This window comes from Malaclemys terrapin, chromosome 6 (genome assembly GCF_027887155.1).
Source record: "Malaclemys terrapin pileata isolate rMalTer1 chromosome 6, rMalTer1.hap1, whole genome shotgun sequence".
In the NCBI taxonomy this organism is placed as follows: Eukaryota; Metazoa; Chordata; order Testudines; family Emydidae; genus Malaclemys; species Malaclemys terrapin.
The window spans coordinates 112678161-112698993 of NC_071510.1; the positions used below are offsets into that span (position 1 = coordinate 112678161).

Genomic DNA, 20833 nt, shown 5'->3' on the forward strand with positions numbered 1-20833 from the left:
AACTGGGTTGGACCCTAGATAGGAGCACTGAGCCCATAGAAGGAAATCCAGATCACTAAGACACTGAGCTGAAGTGCTCTGATTTGAGGATTGCTTATACTTGCCATTCAGGTTCAAGTGAGAGGATGGCACTGAGACATAGTCTGATCCAGAGTCTGCCTTGTGCCTAGAAGAAGAAATATCTGATATCTAGGATCATTTCTTCCTTTTATGACAGAGACCACGCCTTTCCTCCAAAGTGACTCAAACTTCCTCTCCTTCCTCTTTTTCTCATGGGCACTGGCCAGGTAAATCAGAATCTCCCAGTATTCCATTTGGGACTTCTGATCTGAGTTCTTGGATCAATGCTTGGGAACTGGGTTCCAGAAGTGAATCCATCTATTCCTATCCATCAGCTTCAAAGGAATGAGCAGCAAGCACTTTTCCAGGAGGATGACATTAAGTTCTGGCTCCATTCATTCCTATCCCCTGCAGCCAAATAGCCCCTACATAAATACCAATTCTTAAACAACTCTCAAACCCATATGTTGATCTCATATGGGCATTTCAATATCAGAGGAGGTACATGTCTTGAATGTAGAGCACCTCTCCAGATCTGCCCAACCTAACTTAAAATCCCCAAATAACCCTAAATCCTAACTTTACAACAGGCTGAGGACAAAAGGGAATGTTTCCGATTGCTTGTGCTGCCAGAAATAAGAGGAACTGAAGACGATTTTAGGGACAGTTATTTCATCTCTATAGTTTCGAATGCCAGATCATCAGCTGGTGTGCACATCCTCCTTAATGGTTACACTGCTTAGGAATGACTGCAGGACCTCTGACAGAAATGGGGAAAATATATCAAATGGGGTTAATCCTAAATTAGAAGTTTTTACAGACACAGTCCTGTCTGACCCCAACTTCCATTTTATATTTAATCTTTAAAATCGTGACTCCTTAGGCCAGTTGAAAATTTTTTAAACCATTTTCTCCTGTGATATTGCAAAATTATTAGTCCCATTTGAGGGATTAAGACTCTGTTCAGCAAGATATTTAAATATGTGCCTAACTTTAAGCATGTAAGGAGCCCCACTGAAGCTTATGGGACTACTCACATTCTTACAGGTAAGCACTCCATAATTGCCCTGTTCTGGTCATTCCGCCTGAAGCAGCTGGCATTGGCCAATGTTGGAAGACAGGATACTGGGCTAGATGGACCATTGGTCAGACCCAGTATGGCTGTTCTTATGTTTCTTAAGTAGCATGCTTCTTCAGGGTATAAATCCCTTGTACACGTTTCTAAAAGAAAAGACATTTGGAGGGACATGAGCTGAAGACAATCTGAAACCACATTTTTAGAATATATAAATGCCTCGTGGTATGCTTTAAAGTTCGGCAAGAGCTATGGATGACTACTTCTCATGGTGAAGCCACGAATGTGTTATATGGGCCGTCCAAAAACGTTATACCACATCACACCCCCATGTATTCTCTTTACTCAGCCTATTTCAGAGGAAAAAAAGCTTTTTTTGAGAATTTAATTGTTTTTATTGGTACTATTTTTCATATCCTCCACCTGTAAAGCCAGGCTTCGTTAGCACCATGAATCCAACTATAGAGGCCTCCCTGGAGAGAAAAACAACAAATACATTTTTGAAAAATGGGAAATTCATTTACATCGTTTCACAAAAATTTAGTCTTTTTTCTGTGCTGACATTTTGGAAAAAAAAGTAATTAAAATTTGGAATTTTTCAACAAGTCCTACAGATTTTAGAAATCTGTAAAAACTACCTAAAATAGTTTTCTATACATAATAATGTCATGGTTTTATATCTCAGGACTGCTAGATCTAGAAGGAAGGGACATGTCTCGTTGTGAAGCTAGAATTCTCTCCTTTTCCAAATATACAGATAGAAAATTCCGTATATATATTTCCACATGAAGTTCCTATATCTACCCCTCTTTGGTCATGAGATATGAACCTGACACTAGTGCAACACAGAGTAATGTCTACCTGCACTGCAGGCCATTATAATTTTCAGGAATTTCCACAATTGGGGAAAAAAGGAAACATTTCTCTAGCACAGTGATTCCAAAATTTGTTCGCTGCTTGTGCAGGGAAAGCCCCTGGCAGGCCGGGCCGGTTTGTTTACCTGCCGCATCCGCAGGTTCGGCCGATCGCGGCTCCCACTGGCCACGGTTCGCTGCTCCAGGCCAATGGGGGCTGCTGGAAGCGGCGCAGGCTGAGGGACATACTGGTCGCCACTTCCAGCAGCTCCCATTGGCCCGGACCAGCGAACCACAGCCACTGGGAGCCGCGATCGGCCGAACCTGTGGATGCGGCAGGTAAACAAACCGGCCCGGCCCGCCAGGGGCTTTCCCTGCACAAGCGGTGGAACAAGTTTGGGAACCACTGCTCTAGCATATTTTGTTTCTTTTGTGAATGTCTGTTACAAGCTGTTCCGATGTTTGAAATGTCAATAGAACAAGTCAGAAAATGTTGGTAACTTTGAAGAAGAGATTGTGCACTTGTGCAGTAATTGTGGATCTTCGAAAAGTATGTCCCTATGGATGATCCACTTCATGTGTGTATGCATCTCTTGAGCCCTTGATCAGAGATTTTCCATTAACTGTGTCTGTTCAGCCCATGCATGCTCCCTATATCTTATTGTGTTGGACACCGGGGCTATATAGGGATGTGCAGGTGAACTGCCCTCAGGTCCTCCTCCACCCAAATGTTCCATAGAGAACAGTCTAAAGCAGAAGGGAAGGCGGGCAGGTAGTGGAGCACCCAAGGGAGGACACATCTTGAGAAACTGCAGTTACTGCACAAGATGAGTAATCTTTTTTTCTTTAAGTATTGTCCTTATGGGTGCTTCACTTCAGATGACTTCCGAGCAGTATTCCCAGAGAGAAGAGGAAGTTTTGGAACTAAGTCCAGAACTGAAGACCGTACTTCATTACCAACTGCCATATCGGATCTAGTGGCATGGATCAAAGTGTAATGTTTAGAAAATGTATATAATGAAGCCCATGTTGCAGCCCTAATATCTCAGATACTGACACATTCCTAAGTAATGTTGTGGATGTTGCTTGTGATCTGGTAGACCGCGTTATCACCATTTGCAGGGGGTGAATGTCCGCAGTACCAAAACTAGTGATAATACACCCAGATATCTATCTTGATAGACCCATGATCTGTACACAGAGACTATCTGTGAAACAGATGAACAGTCTAGGTGACATTTCAAAATTGTTTGGTCCTATCTAAATATAAAGCCAACCCCCTTCTAATATCCAAGACATGAGAACAGGTCACATGCAAAGAGCTATGCTGTTTTGGAAAAAACACTGGTAGATGAATGGATTGGTTAAGGTGGAACTCCAACAGTACTCTTAGGTAAAAATTTAGGGTGTGGCCATAAATATACTTTATGCTTGAAGACCTTAAAGGGGTGATCTGCCATCAAGGCTCCAATCTCTCTGATCCTACAGGCTGACATGATGGCTATTAAAAAGGCTTCCTTCACAGATAAATGGAGCAGCGAACAGGTTGCCACTGGTTCAAATGGAGGTCTCATAAAGTAACTGAGTATGAGGTTGAGGTCTCAGGTTGGGGTGGCAGGAATGGCATGATATTTATCAGAGATAGTTTCTACCAGGTAAATCATGTTTTTTATTGCCCCTGGAAAAACTAGTTAGTCCCAGTTTGCGAGATTTTCTATTTTAAATACTGCTTCATTTACATTTAGTATTAGTTACATATTCATAACGGGATCACATAAAGCAGTAGATTCAGAGATTAATTTTGGGTTGTAGAAAGCGAGGACTTTGGTTCGTCTGTTACAGACAGGTCCTTAGTGTATCTGGACTCCTGTGGTACCAAGTAGGAGAATGGTACTGACATGGTACGGAGGATGCAGTGGCCAAAGCTTATGGTGGAGGAGGGCCCTAACAACGCAGGCATCAATGGTGTTTGGAGCCATTGCTTGCTTGGTTCCGAGGGTGCTGAATGGGTAGGTACTGACGGAGGGCTGAGCCCACTGGTGTCAGTTTGGAATGTTTACACATGCTCTCCTTGTGCTGTGGCCCTGTTGGAGCCAAGCTCCAGGACTTTCCAGCTCCACCAGAACTGGAGGAGGAGTCCTTCGACTCAACAATACTAAGCTGAGAGGTTGAGGCTTTGGAGACCGTAAATCTCGAAGGGGATCTGGGTTTTTTTGGAGCTGGCTTCTTAAGATGAGAGTCTGCACTCCTCTTTTTAGAAACCTTAGCCGAAGCCTCCAAAATCTTCCTATTTCTAAGGGGACGTGTTTGCCAAGATTGAAGGAGTTCTCGATCTGTCCAGAGACAGATGTATGGAAGGTTTTTCTAACCTGATTCAAAAGCTGTCAAAGGGAGTGTTGCATCCTCAACAGTCTGAGTTTAATCTCCCATTTCTTCCTTAACCTGGATTTGAGAGCCAGGCAGAAGCTTCACTTCTGGGAGATATGGCACTCAGCCAAGCAATGGACACACTTACAATAGCTATCGCTAACAGGTAGAGCCTCTCGGCAGGAGAGGCAGAGTATAAAACTTGACGAGCCAGGCATGCCCTACCTGGAGAATAAGGCTCCCCAAGGGGAGGGAGAGAAACAAAACAATCCTCTCATTACATATCTCTAACTAAAACTATTACTAATAACTAACCTGTACTAACTAAACAAACAATGATAGGAAAAAAGTGTATACAAGATAGCAGAGGCACGTTCAAGGCAGACCTACTCAAGCTCTATCTCAGGCCAAGATGGCTGAGAAATAACTGACGGGGTTCAACCACGCATCCCTGTATATTCTCGGTGTCTGGCATGAGGAAGCATTCGGAGAATGTGAAGGCCAAATGGACACTGCTAACGGAAAATCTCTGATCAAAGGCTCAAGAGGCGCATGGGCACTTGAAGAGGAGCACCCATAGGAACACTACTCGAAGAAGAAAAATGTTTTTTTTGGTGGATTTTTTTTTCTATTTTTTGACTAGCTCTAAATGTTATTAGACCTGGAAGAGGCAGTCAAAGATGCATGAGGAATGCAACATAGGTCTGTAATTTACAACAACCACACTCATCTGGCCAAACAAAAACCCCAAAAATGATGTCCCCTGGAACCGAACTGTTAAAGCAGTGTGAGGGGAGGGGAATGGAAAGAGAATCAGAAATCAGTTTAGCTGACTCAGAAAAATTTCATAGGAACTTTTTTCAGTCATTCCATCTGTTCTTGAACAACCTTTTTTATTGACTAAATAACCCTACAATTAACTGAGGGCGATGAGAGTCTTTCAGTAGAAACGTAAAAAGCTAAGCAATATAAAAGGAAAAAGGAAATGGATATGAGAACAGGGAAGAAAAAAATAGAGCACAAAATGAAATAATCAGAAACATTCTCACTCTATTTATAAAGGTCTACTGAATTTGAAAAAAAAATAACTGTTTCTATTTTAGTATTAATTCATTTAATTTGGAAGCTACAGTAATTTACCTTTCCATGCTCTTTCCTCATGTGGGATATGTACACATCTCTCTGAGTGAAGAGTCGATCGCATTCCCAGCACGTCCAGCCAGGGTTGGTTACTTTTTTGGGCTCTGCTTTCTTTACAGGAGAGGGAGATTTCTTCTCCAGCTTTTCTGTTCCGTTGACGGATTTTGTATCCTCTTTGTTGTGACTGGCTGAGTTTTGAGTTGTGGGTTTAGTGCTCAGGAGCAAATTTATACCCAAGTTTGGTGGCCCCTCAACACTTTTCAACGTTCCATGCATAGACTAAAATATAAACAATAAAAATGTTACAAAAGAGTTTGCTATTGGTGTGGCTAAAATGTAAAAAATTATCTGACTAAAGGCTTTACTTCTTTCTACCCCTCATGATATAAATCTATTTATCAGATCACTTGTAATATAAGGACACCCAAAACAATGTTTAAATAAAAACAAGGTTGCAATACAAACAAGCAACATAAAAATGTGTGAGTGAGAGGTTTAACTTGCTTTTTTTGGCGGGGGGGAGGGGGAGAGAGATTTCTTAAAAGGCCTTCTTTATCCTGATTAACTCTAATTTTTCATTTTACTTGCACAATAAAGTGGAACAATCTTCCCTAATGTGGACCACCTGATGTACAGTTTAGCTTATGCTTTCCTGTAAATATGTTTGCATTGACAGAGTTTGGGCAGCAATATTGGGAAAGAGATACAAGTAAAGATGGCTTTTGAAAGATTAAATAACTCAGTTAATAATCCCTTTCAACCATGAATTTGCCAGTCAGGAGATTACCTTCACATATGAAAGTCTTGCCTTCCAATTGCCAGTGTTCTCATGGCCTCTTACACTGTCCATTACCTTTGCTTTGCTGGTTTGCATGTCCAGCCACTCCGAATATAATCATCCTATCTTATAGCTGGGCTGAGCATGTTGACCCAGCAGCCAAAACCATTCAATATGTTGTTGAACCAGAGGAAACTGATACTGGGATATAAAGCTGATACTTTAGCAAAGCCAAGCTATCTCAGTATTAGGCTCTTCTTTGTAGGATAACCAGATGATTCCCATTGGCTGTTTGCCAGGTACCTCGCAAATGTCATACTCAGCTGTGCTGTGGGACAGAACTGTCTTTCTGTTTAAGTGGTCTCTACAGAAATTAATGCCATTTACTTTCAAAACCAAAATGTTTCATTAAAAAACGGTGACTAAAAAGATAAGGTGCTTTCACTTCACCCATTTGACATTTAAAAGAAGAAAGGTTAACTCTTTTTAGAATGTCTAAATAAGGTTCTAGCGAATGTAATTAAATCTATTCCCATTACAAGTTGACAAAAACTCTATGAAAGGTAATGAAAAAAAGACAATTTCTGGGGTGTGAGGAAAGGTGTAAAAATGGATGCTCATTTTAAAGTATTCTGCACATTTTTAACTTAAGATAATGTTAGCTATCAGAGTCAAATGTTTTATTCTTTACATACCAAAAAAAAAATACATTAAAAGAACATTAAAATTGCAAAGTCAAGCACTTAAAAGGCTGCCCAGGCAAGCTTAATTCACCCCGCTTGTTTGTATCCATTATGAAACAGTCTTTAATTACATGATCACACTTTTTTTTTTCCAGAGAACCCCACCCTCAATGAAATGGCTGTAAGAATTTTTAATGTGAACAAAACAACATATCATTCCCCAATGTTGTTCTCAAGAATAGCTAAATCATTTTCAATTAAATTAAAAATCAGCCTGAGGCATACAAGATTTCAGCCCAAACAGTAAAAAGTGATAAGCAACTAAAAACAGGGCCTTATAATGGAAAGAGTTAAGCAATCTTAACCATAGGTGTAGCTATCAACTCCACCTCTGCCTTAAAACCAATTGGTTTCAAATACCGAAACAAACAATACATATATAACTATATATGCATGTGTGTGTATATGCCACTATTTATTCCTGTTTATAACTGAAGAAGCTGTACACAGCACAAAGGGGATGCTTTCAGTAAGTTGCTAAGAGAAGTATATCCCCTTGCTTGATGGTTGAGCAAGAAAATGATGCAAGAGTTAGATACGAAGGCAAGTAAAGGGCTAGCTTAACAAACATTACTGCAGGTCAATAATAATTAAAAGTATCTGGCAAAATGCAACAAGATTATGAAATAAATTCTCACCGAAAATGTGTCACAGGTCTTAAAATGGGAGCTAACAGAGGTTTAGAGCACTGAAAATACCTTGTCCTCACTTCTTAAAACATCTTTTGTCATCCCATACATTTGACAAATATGCTGTTTTCCCTCATATTTTCAACTATAGGATAAAGTCACCTAAGAGCAGATACATAACCTGAAGACAAACATATGAGAGTGCATGCAATGGTCAGGAGGTAACCATGTCTGGTACAATACTTGAAACCAGTTTTTCTGGAATACAAATTGCCATACTGGGATCCAGTTGTTTATGGCATCATATTCACAGCAGAAAACCCCGGAATTTAAAGAAAAAATAATGTCTAGTCTCCTCCCCTATCTGGGGTGTAGATGAGAAAGAACTTTAGGGTATATTGTGTGTTTTTAAAAGAGTTGGTTTCTCAGAATTGCTGTTCTTGCCTTCAGCGCAAATCTCAGCTACTTCCCAGGTAGTAAGTGCCATAGCTCAGGCTGAAATTCAATGTGCTGATTTCAGCAAAGACTAGGAGTCTGATTCTCCACTGCCCTGCACCTTGTTAAGTCATTTATGTCAGTGTAAAGGAAATGCAAAGTGGATGTCAAATGCCACTATTCTGGTTCACACCACTTTACAATGGCGCATGATGACACAAGGTACAGGGCAATGATGAATCACACTCTTGTGGTTTAAGGAATCTAAGAGTTGCTAAGCCCTCCAGTGCTTTAAAAACAAGGTAAAGCAATATATTTAAAATAAATGGCTAACCAATTGCAGCCGGGAATGGGTGGGGTGGGGTTATTATCTCTTAATAGCACAGGTTGGAAGGATAACAGCCAGAGTTCTCCAGTAAATCATCTTCTTGTGTAAATATAGTTATGAGATACTCTGTTTAATTTTACCTTCTAAGGGTACATATATTTCTGCATCCATATAAGTAGCACAATGCTTCTCTTATCAGTGAGTTCTGAGTACAGAAAGCTTGATTCTGTAATGAGCTAAGCACCATCAACTCCCAACTGACTTCAGCGAGAGCTGATGATACTTAGCACACACTGTAGGCGATGCCAATACTTAGCAGGATTGGGTGCATAAATCTCACTGTAACCAGTATTATTTTTATAATATATCATCTTGCATGCAATACACACAGTCACTGGCAATATATAAAATACTAATGTTCACACAGAGAAATCGAGTTAGTGACTAGAACATACAGATTCTATATTTTAACTGCTTAGAGATATTAACTGCAAATTACTCTTTAGGAATAACTACCACCTATTACTTTTAGTAGTTTTCTCATAATTTTGTGCTTTTCTGAGATGATTTTGTGTAAGGCTTTAAACGTGACAAATGCTGTATAAGAATTCAAATGAAAGGAGATGCCCACACACCTTGATATGATCCATCATAAGTTGCTTCTGTGCATATAAAAGAGAACAGTCCGGACACTTGAAAACAGACACCTTCTGGTTTTCAATGTGTTGATCAAAGTGGCGATACAGCAAGGGTTGCAGGGTAAACACGGTGTCACACATGGAACATTTATATATTATTCTAAAAACAGAAGAAGTTCAGTAAATAAAAGTCAAGTCATCCTGATCACTTATCAGCAGGAATTACTGTTAAATTTCTTTTTATCACAGGTGAGACCAGATATATGTATACATGAACGTATTGGTCTGTTGTGGAAAATTAAAAATGAAAATGATACAACTAATTAAAGAATAATCCTCCAAATGGAAAGTAAAGCAGCACTCAAGAAAAACAGTATTAAAATCTAAAACCAATGGCACATTTATATCTATTTATAACCGTTATACATAAAACCAGTAAATGCTTCTGACAAGATTTTTCCCAACATATATATCTTTAAATCTTTAATTCACATTTATAACAAAAGGGCTGTTGGTCTACCTGACTTTGGAATTCAAAGGCACTAACTTGCAGGGGTTACTGATTTGATCAAGAGTGCTAACATGTTAAGTCAGGTTCACTTTTGGCTTAGATGTGTCTTCTCAACTTCTTGAACTATTAGTCCAATCCATTCAGTCTCTTTGAAGCTGAAATTTCACTGGAAGGCAGCCTTTCTATTTGGCAATTTAATTTTTTTCATCAGCTACCTATTTCAAAGCATTGTACAGAAATGACCAAAGCACAGCTTCTAGTACTGCTGATGCAGGACTGCTGGAAACAGCAAAAGCCAATTGTGTAATTTTAATAGCAAGTGAATCAACTTCCTTCCTGTATTACAATATTCTCATAAAGATGTTAACTAGCAACAAAAGTACGTTATAATGAGTCAGCTGATGATTAAGTAGTGCATAAATTCATCCAGACTTTATAAAAAGGCTGGTGAAGAATCTAAGATAGTAATTAACAAGGACCAAAACAGGCTGAATTAGTAAAGGACATTGTAACAGCAGTCTCTGAAAGCGAGTTAAAATGACAGCATAAAAATGCTTCCTAAAATTAAGGAAAAATTATGAATTAATCTTGAAATGAGTATCATTTCAGAGAATTCTGACTCTGTCAAGCTCCCCACCAATAAGTAATAAACCAAAATGAAACTAGGATGTGCTAATGAAATGGAGAGATCAGGTCAGTTCACAGAGAGGGTAACCCTCTGGTCTAAGTGAAAGAACTAATACTACATAATAATGGTTTGAGGCTGGTTGCATTTTGCCAATGATTCTGCAAAGAACGTGGAATGTTATGCACTGGTTTTCTTTTCATGATTTTTTATCTGTTTGTTTTGCCTATTTACATGTTTGGCTCTCTATAAGAAGTTACTTTCATTTTTAAATAAAAATGCACTGTCAAGATTGGTAGGTCCAAAATTTATCCTCTTTTTCAGATATCTGTTTATAAAGCCCATGTAATTCCCTTTATTTCTTCAGAACTGTTGCAATTTTTCTTTAGAAAAAGGAAAGAAAGAAAATGGCATCTGAAAGGGAAAAATAACATAGAAGCATGGGAACTGCCATATTTGATCAGACCAGTGGTCCAACTAACCTAGTATCCGCTGATTGTGGCGGTAGCAGCCACTTTATAGAAAAGTGTAAGTATCTAGAGTCCCCTGACATTTTTTCATCATCAACATTTCTAAAATTTACTTTTTAAATGTTAATCATAATTTCCCAATGTTAATAAATATTCAGTTGAATCATACTGTTACTGGTTGTATTTTGTCCCTAAACTACTGGAAGAGCTAACTCTGTTAAAGGGAAATCCTCAACTACCGGTGCCCAGTCAGAGCACCTGAGCAGAGATGCAGAGCAAAGGAATCTTCCCCCGACCACAGAGCTATTTCGGACATGTACCATGCACATCACTTAAGCCCTAAGCATGCAGTAGCACCTGTGCCCATAATGCATCCATAGGGGATGGGGAGAACCCAAGGATTCACATGGCAATGTGTTCACCCTCCACCATTTGGCACACTGGGAGCTGCTATGTAGCTCTATACTTTATAGGGGGTGCACACTCCCGGTGATGGCCTGGCTCAGCAGTAATGCAACAGTTTAAAATGGTAATATTTTATTCATAGCATTCTTCATTTTTATGTGAGAATATAAAGAGCTACTCACTAGCAAGAGTATTTGCAATTTTCATTTATTCATACATTTTGTAAAGAAAATGTGTATTTCCATCAATAATAACAGATGGCATGTATCAGATATTTTGTGATGTGACTCATCTCTGATAAAGTGTTTTACAAAGCTAATTAATAATTATAACCAGGTTTGGAAACTGAGGCACGGGAAGGTTAAGAGACTTGAACAAGGTTATACACCATGGCACTGACCCTCCAAACAATTGTCACCCATGGCAGCACACTAGACAGAACACTAGAATCCTGACTCCTGATACCCATCACTACCCACTTGATTACACTGCTAGAAACTAAGAAGGGAATAAAATGACATCATTCTGATTCCATACAGTTTGAGTCAGAAAATGGCAGAAGTGGCAAGAACTCAAAGTTAATATCCTTGCTCTGACTATAAACATATATTTCAAATAAAATCGTGTACATTATAAATCAGAAAAACCTAGTAGGTCATCTAGGGTACAGTTCCACAGCCAATGACTTGAGTTGAAACTGTTTCAGGCCCCTAATCTACAAATTTGCGACTACAGGATTGTATATATTGTCAAATGGTGGAATATTATGTTAGTACTTTCTAATTTGCTTTGCTTTCTGATCTTTTCATTGTATTTAAAGTAAATTAATCCTTGAGTAATCACTGCATGTGTAATGGAGCAACACAGTGCTCATTAGCAAAACCAGCTAATATCGATAGGAGAAAATAAATCTGCTACTGAGAATATTACACTTCTTTAAAAATATCAGCTTCTTAATATTCACATTTTAAATAAACGTTTAAGTTAAGTCAAAGTTGCTCTGCTTTTGCAGAAGTTCAGAATCTTCCTGATAGAAGTCCAAATTCCCAAGTCATCTATTTTCAGAATAAACTCAACTAATTCAAATTGATACAGATATTCTGTATGGTATGCTGTATCATGGTAGACACATGGATCCAATTCATTACAAAATATTTCTTTCAGCCACATTTTCAAAGTTAGGTATATACAACTGAGCACATATATTTGTGAATCAAATAAATCATGTGAGTCAATACAAAATGTGTCTAGCTAAGGCCCTGATCAAACAAAGTACTAAAGCATGTGTTTAAGGGCTATGCTCGATCAGGGCCTAAATTACTGTAGCCCCAATTCAACAAAATACTAAAACACATGCCTTACTTAAAGCTCATGAGTAGTCTAGTTGAGGTCAGTGGATTGGGGCCTATATGCATGCACATGCTAAATATTTCCTCACAAATACTATGCACCAACAATTGTATGTGGGAAATGCACTTATTTCAATCTGTGAAAATCTGGCCAATAGAAATTCTAAAAATTTCTTTAGAACAAATAAACATAGAATCTATAGGTAGATACCTGAACATCACATTAAAAGACAATTAGTAATTTTAAAGGTGTCTCTACTAGGACATGGCATTTCTCCTTCCAATAATTTATTTTTCTATATAAATGATAATTGTACAATAATATACTATATTGTATACCAACAGTCTAATGTTATTAATAAATTGGTGCCATAAATATTAATTTTCCCAAGGTTTAAAAGGAGATTATCAATAAAAAAAAAAATCTTACGGCTATTCCTAAAAGCATACTAGCTACAAAGAAAAAGTCACACAGGAGCTTCTTTAGCCCATAAAATAAATTAAGCTATCCCTGACGAGATTGGTGTGTGTGTGGAGAATTAAAATTGAAAAAGCCTTCCTTTCCCCCATATTAAAATAATCTCATTTGTACCTATTGAGAGCCATTCTACCTAATGTGGTTTTTCATAAAACAGGTTAAAATGAAATTTAAGAAGTGAAATCATATCTTATTTGCTGCATCTGTTCTGATAAACAGACATTAGTAATACAATTATAAATCATGCAATTCCACTAAATGCCAAGGGCATACAGTGGCTTACTTAATGCTCTATCTCCATTAGTTCCTGCAAACAAAACAGACTGTATGAGCAGTTGACTGCCCCAGCTGCAAACGTGGTGCACATCCCTGTGTAGGGTCAAAACTCACCTCCATCCTAGGGTTTCACTTTTGTAACAAACAGAAGAACAATAAGGCAACTGTAAGTCCACTTCAAGCCTTCTGTCCAGGCTGGGCTGCTCCCAGTGTTCCTAGTTCAGGTTGGACAGGCCCTTGCCTATCAAACTTTCCCGCTGACACACAAAAACCCTGTGTCAGGAGAGCCCAGGCCTGAAGCCTATTTTCCCCTTCAGCCAGAGGGTCCTTCATTCATTCCTGGAGAGGTGTTTCAGGGGGTGGCTCCAGCCCTTGTCTTCAGGACAGACCTATAAATCCTTCCTGACCCTGTCCACCCATCACACCTTATTTTCTGAGGTGCTGAGCACACACAATTCCCAGAGGAATTTCAGGCGGCGGTTCCTGACCAATGGGAGTGGCAGAGCTGGTTGGCCACGCTTCCACCTAGGTACTGAGGGAAGGGGATGTCACCACTTCCGGGGAGGTGCGGAGCCAGGTAGGGAGCTTGCCAGCCCTGCCAATTCCCCCCCCTACCCCAGCACCAGCGGGGCTCTCAAGCTGCGCGCCCCCAGGCTGCCTCCCCCTCCAGCGCCCGCGGTGCCCTTGGGCCATCCCCTGCAGCACCCACGGCGCCCCCAGGCCGCCCCCCTCTAGCACCCGTGGCAGCCCTGGGCCGACCCCTCCTCCCAAGATTTAGTCAGGAGTGTATAGTACAAGGCATGGACAGGTCATGGGCTGTGAATTTCTGTTTACTGCCCATGACCAGTCAATGTCTTTTACTAAAAATACCCATGATTAAAACATAGCCTTAGTGATAACGTATCCTCTGCAGGTGTTTGTGAAGGGTCCGTTTAGCAAAATAAATAAATAAATAAAATTGCACTTAAAGAATTAACAGTTGGATTCTCTTAAAATAATTTGCTATAATACAAATGTATAGAGCCCTGCAAATCTGCGGGTACCCGCTTTATATCCGCAGACCGTGTTTACGGATCATGGATAGACGTGGATCCAAATTTTATATCTAGAGCTCTGCAGATACCTGCTTTATATCCGCGGACCATGTTTGCAGATCGGATATCAAATGCAGATACAAAATTTGTATCTGCACAAAGCTCTACAAATGTATTCCACAAAAATGCACGTTCCTCCTTCTGCATATGGCTCTAACGATACACCAGCTCATATCTACAATTAGGGGAGCCAGCTCAAAAGAATTAACCTGTGCACATGACCTGATACAGCTCAATACGATCAGGATTTATTCAAGATATCTTTTGAACTCTTTCAATGTGAAATAGTCACTTGTAATTTCTGAGCTTAGTTTTTTTTGCTGGCTGTGAGAGGGCCCTCTGGCTCCTGCCTCTGCTCTGGCTTACAAACTGCTCAGAGACCCTTGTGCCGATCAAACATCTTGTGTAGTTTATTTACAATGTGGATTCCCAATACCTTCATACTATATACCGCTCTGCTTCAACAGTCCTATGGAGCCCCCAACTCCTATACCAAGCAGGGAAGGGCAATCTCTCTCTACTTCCTTCCTGTGCCTAACAGCTTAATTAGCCTTCCAGCTCTCCTCCGCCACAAATTAGCCACAGCTCTGTTTAACCAGCTCCATTCTACATTGTTTGATTGGAGCGGCTGTGACCAGAGTGCTGAATCAGCTATTCTTGCTCAGCACTCTGTCACACTGGTTTTTACTACTACTACTACTAATAAAAAAATCACATAACTAAAAAACTGTTTCCTCACTGTTCAACACAGCAATCTAAAAGTTTCTGAATTAAATGTTGGCATTTCTGAGCCTACTGTCAGAGATGCCATCTTGCTAAAAAGGAACATAATTTGCAACAATGGAAACATGGGAATTCAGGGTCAGAGCCCATACATTAGTTTCAATTCTGCTTCAGTATGGGTCTGAACAATCTGAAGAATAAAAATATACTTTGGAATATTAAACACGACAGTCTCAAGTTTAAAAGGCTTAAAATTTGACAGAATGATGCATGCTGCCTTGTTCTTTTACTCTGCCACCTTGAAGTTTTTTTTGAGCATGCAAGGTATTGAAATATACAGTCATGCTCTCTGCGTTTCAGAGCGGCGAGATAGAGCAGAATTCTTGAATATTTTAATACCCAACCTGTACCTAACAATGGAGAAAGCAGGTAGAGGAAGGACAGCTTTGTGGCAAAGGCAAAGGTTGGGATTTAGGCGGTATGTAGGTTCCATTGAGTTCAGCTGGAGCTTATGCTCAGTATTTCTGAAAAACAGGATCCTAAGGCTCAAATCCTAACTCTCCCACAGACCTTGGGTAAATCACTTAATCTCTCTCTAAACCCCTTTGTAGTAAACTGGAAATAATGCTTCCTCATTTAACAGAGGAGTTGGTATGCATCAAAAAAGGCACGTGCAGAGACAGACCAAGGTACATCTGCCTTGACCTTGACAAGCAAGGTTGGAGAATGTTTAGTGGTGGGCCTCTCTCACTTAACTGCAGTTGGAATTCTCTTTTTCTTGATGACATGTGCGTCTTGTGAAGGTGCAAGCCTAGCTCAGCACTCCCAAAGGTTGTGGCTAGTAGTGAAGACAAGCCAGGTAGAAAAGACTGATGAGGGACAACATCTCCTGGAGAAAAAACACATCTTGTCATGAAATGGCCTACCTGGGAGAACTTTAGGCCACAGACAATTCTTCCCTGACAGAACAGCATGAGACCAATGAACTGAGAATACCTGGCATTTCTGAGACTGCCAAAAGTGACTATCTACAGACCTGCGAGCAAAAGTGACTGAAAGAACCAAGTTCTTTGGAGTCATCTGCTCTGCAATATGTTAAGCATTTATCTTTCCTGGTTTGCCAAGCAAACATTATGAGGGAGAAAAGTGCAATAACAGTGCTGACGAATATTAATGATTATTAAGCTACACTAAATGGAAAAGCTATATTAACTAGAGCGCATTCTAGAAGGTATGGAAAGCAAGGGCTCTTTCTGTTGTTTGAAAGGTAGAGCTATACCGAGGAGCTTGGGAGAGAAGAACTGAGGGACGAGATGTATGTAAAAAATTACTCCAATTTCTCTGGTACCTCTGAATGCTGGTTGACATGGAGAAAGTGTGGACCTAATTTAACATATTCAGAGACATTATGCTAGTTTCTAATTTCTTTAAGGCTTGTGGTGTTTGCATCTTAAATTAGAGACCATTTCCACAAAACCATAATATTACACTTTTGTCCTGCAGAGCAATTATAATATGGATGACTTATCACTGTAAGCAAAATACTTGCTGATTCACCTGTACATTGTATTCTAAGTTTTAAATCAGAATCAAGTCATCCACGATTATGTCAATTTATCAATATTATTATTGCACTGTAAAAATTTATGAATATACCTTTTTATATCACAGCATAAACATGCAATTATTTTACTAATTAATGAATAATAGTATGTTGTGAAATAAATGTCATTAACCATCATGGTTTCCTCCCCAGGTTGTAGGTTTATGGCTGCAAATAGAACATTAGATGGAAACAGTACTCTGTTAGAATTATAAATGTCTCAACACATTTCAAAAACAGCAAAACGTTAATGGTTTCAACTGTCACTACTGATACTCTAGTTCATGATAAAAAAATGCAGCTGATTTAAAATCATTTAGTTTAACAATGGGGAAAAAGAACACTGAGCAAGACTGAATACAGGTAGCTTCTTGGGTGCAGCTGTATCAAGTTTTCTATGCTGCTATGGTTAAAGAAATCTTATTGTTATGTTCACGGAAATCTTATCTTTGCCAAATAAATGACAAAATGTGACATGTACTCCACACATTATCAACAGTATGATAAATTGCTGGTTATCCAGTATGTGACTTTTAACATTATAAATACAACAGAGAATGTAATTTCACTGGTTATTAAAATATAGCATTAGAGTAAGAGCAAAAATTTAATATTTCTTACTTTGGTTCTCCTATCTTGATACCAGGGTGTTGTGTATAGGCATGAGAATGTGTGCTGGGTGCAGATTTAAATGCCATGGGACAGATAGGACATTTGTAGAAGACTTCACAGTGAGAACCTTGAATGTGAGACTTGAGTGCAGCCACATCAGAGTACACAACATTGCAATGTACACAGCTGTAAGAGGAGGGGAAAAGAGTCAGTCTAACATAACACAAAAGTGTACTAAAATATGTGGAATCAAAACTTGGTTTTAGGCAGATGGAGGAGGGAGGGTTATGTATTCAATCTGATACAATCATATGATTTGATTGGTTAACAAAGTACAAATCACAGAGACAAGGTGGGTGAGGTAATAGCTTTTACCAGACCAACTTCTGTTGGTGAGAGAGACAATTGTTCCAATAAAAGATATTACCTCAGCCACCTTGTCTCTCTAATTTCCTGGGACCGACACGGCTACAATAATACTGGAAAGTACAAATCACACATTAAGATCCAACAGAAAGAAAATGGTTATAGACCTAAAAAAGAAAAAAAAGATAACAATAATTAATTTGCAAGATCTAAAGCCAGAGGACAAGATTTGATAATAGTTTTATGCCAACAATAGATAGAATGGCCAATGGAATCTATTCCATCTGTTGATTATAAATAAGAACTTTTTAGACCCTAGAGGTCCTAGAAAATACATTTTTATCAGCAGTAGGGGATTGTATGAAGAACCATATTGCAATCTAGAAGCTACCAAAAATGAAATACAACAAGAATAACAACTTTACTATATTTATTCAGGTTTAATTTTAATGAAAATGTTTTCTTAGCTGAGTGATTTTTCTCTGTATGTAGTCAAATCAATATTTGGACAGAGAAGAGTAAACTTAAATTCAGAGTGATTACACAGGAGCTTTACAATCTTTTCTAAACATCAGGTTGGGATTCTGAAAACATTTTCTAAAATATGCCTTTGAAATCTTAGTGTCTCTGACACCTTCCCACAATTCAGTCTACAGTAAAGCAAGTAACATAAATTGAATTAATATAAGAACACAGGAATTTCTATACTAGATCAAGTCAGTGGCCCATTTAGTCCAGTATCCTCTCTCCAGTACTAGCAGCTTCAAAGAAATTCCAAAAATACCCTGTAGTGGACAATTATGGAATAACTTGCTTATAGGGAAAGTTTCTTACTAACCCCAATCTTTTGGAAGTTCGCTTGAAGCATGAAGGTTTGTATCCCTTCCAAACTTTATTTCTATCTACTATAATTATGGAAGTTCTCATTAGCCATATAAATGTCCAATCCTTTTGACACCCACTAATCTGCTGGCCTCAATGTTGGCAATGAGTTCCACAGGCCAATTATGCATTGCATTTAAAAAAATTCCTTTTACTGGTTTTAAATTCGCTTCCAATTTCATTAACTGTCCCCTTCTTTTTATATTAAGAGAAAAAGGGTAAATTTACTCAATTTACCTTCACTATATCATTTATTATTTTGTATCTATCATATCTCTACCTGTTCATATCTTCTCTAAACTAAACAGTTCCTACCTTTTAAATCTCTCTTCTTATGGAAGATTTTCCATGCCTCTAATTATTTTCGTTACCCATCTCTGAACTCCTTCTATGTCTGTTATATCCTTTTAGAGATACGGTGATCTTATGGAAGAGAGATAGCATGATGATATAGGAAACAGTATGCCATTTTTCAGATATGGCAAGCCAAAAGAATTAGGAAACTTTTTGAAAAGTGAAAGCACAATTTTTGAGCACTCATATCTCACAAACATATTGTCTCTGAGATACCTCAAAATTTCTAAAAAAAAACCCTCTACTTCAGCATAACAGCATATATGTGAAATTTCAGGTGATTTGGCTTAAATCTGTTAAAGATGGGAGGGGCTCAAATGAAACTTATAAATGAAAACGAACTTCCATCTTAACTACAGACACACACCTCTCCACAACACTAAATTTTAAGTATCATCATCTTTTTACATTTAACTCCATATTAGTTCTACTTCTAATGTGCTAGTGATATCACAGTCAAGAGAATTTTTTTTCTTGAAATGAGTTTTTTCCTTATAAATAAAATAATCCACAAATATAAGCATCCACTGCTGACTATAGTCTGCATGTCTGCCTGAATACAGAAGTAGCTCTGCTGAAGATCTGGGTCCCCCTCAGGTCCGGGTCCCCACTCCTGGACTCACTGTTGCAGCAGCTTTTTCTTCCTCAGTTTGAGAGAATCCGGCTTGAGTCAAGTGAGCTGAATTGCCTCAATTTAATTAGCTCAATCAACTAGATCACTGGCATCAAACAGCTTCCTTAAATTATCGGACACTGTTCGGAAAGGCAGGAGGAAATACATCCTTCCTCAAGAGAAAGTCTGGTGTTGATGAGGAGATTCTGAGGATTCTAATGAGGAAAAGATGGATTTTTATTTTACGCTCATCGGATAGAGTGGAGAAAAGGAACTTTGACGCAGACTGTGGTGAGGGGTTCAGACAGTTTCTCATAGGGTTTTGAAGAAAAATCCTGGATAATTTAGCACCATTGTCCTGATTCATTGTGGAAAGTAGATTTTGACTATGAGGGGGTCTTCTGGTTGCTACGACCATATGGGTAGAGGCCAGGTGTCTCTGAGGAAGATGTGGCATCTGAGTCCAACAGGTGAATGAGGTATAGGAAGGGAATGGGCTGGGAATGGAAGACTCATCAGAAATCTCCCCCTTCTTCAGCGCACCCGATTACTCAGGAGAAGGGGAAGAAGGAGAGAGAGAATAATCAAAAGAGACTTTGGGGCAGATAAGAGTTGAATCTTTGGCCTGACCTACCCAGGTCACCAAAACCAGAAAGATCCTGCCACAACATCTGCCTAGATGCACTAAAAAGACTTCATCCTCCCCTCAGAGTACCCTTAACAGAAAACTTCTCAGCCATCCTGATAACTGAACTGTGTTTCCTTGAGGGGAAGACGTACTATCAGCTGGTGGGATTCTAAATCACACCGCTCTTTCTTTAGGTAGCCAGTTAAGACTGACTGCAAGACTATACTGAAGTGCTATGTGCTATGAAGTGCCTGCCGTAGGAGCTGGGAAAAGTTAGGCTCTTCTGAGCTGTTGTCTTGGTGCTGCTCTGTGTTTTGGTGGAATTCTAGGGACTGACAGAGTTTCAAGGCTGCTCAGTGCAAGGCTAGAGGTTTCCTTGATACTCCTCCAATCCTTGTCACCCCACTGATAGTTGCTTCCCAGCAGAAAATATGGGGAAACACAGGAATTAAAGACTCTCAACAAAGAGCCAAAGTAGCAGACTGTTGCACTCTTTGATGGACAATGTGAACTGGTTTAAAGTATAGTGTAGTGGTAAATCCAGCAGAGGGAACCTGGACTTCCCCAACTGGGGAGAAAGAGTGAGAAAAAGACAGGGAGAAAGACTTCAACAAAGTTACCTTCTGTATCTGATAGACAAGTGGAATACACCCATCAGTGCTTTAAACATACTGTCTAGCAGCAAATACAAACAAGATTATGATTATTCTACCAAGACTACCTAAAAGTCAGCTTATGTCTTTTTTTAAAGAAACTGAATTAGTAAAACATGTCTGAATTTATTAGCTTAGAAACTG

The 20833-nt window shown here is 39.1% G+C and overlaps 1 protein-coding gene across 4 annotated transcripts in view; it reads right to left on the reverse strand.

Moving 5' to 3' along the window:
• The window catches only part of ZNF532 (zinc finger protein 532), an 86636-nt gene that overhangs the window by 7771 nt on the left and 58032 nt on the right, over window positions 1-20833 (reverse strand). For all 4 annotated transcript variants that reach the window (XM_054032705.1, XM_054032702.1, XM_054032703.1 and 1 more), the window contains 3 exons: window positions 17203-17379; window positions 9045-9207; window positions 5497-5775 (listed from right to left, as the gene is read on the reverse strand). In XM_054032705.1, coding sequence (XP_053888680.1) covers window positions 5497-5775; window positions 9045-9207; window positions 17203-17379 — 619 coding nt within the window. The remainder of the gene's footprint in view (window positions 1-5496; window positions 5776-9044; window positions 9208-17202; window positions 17380-20833) is intronic.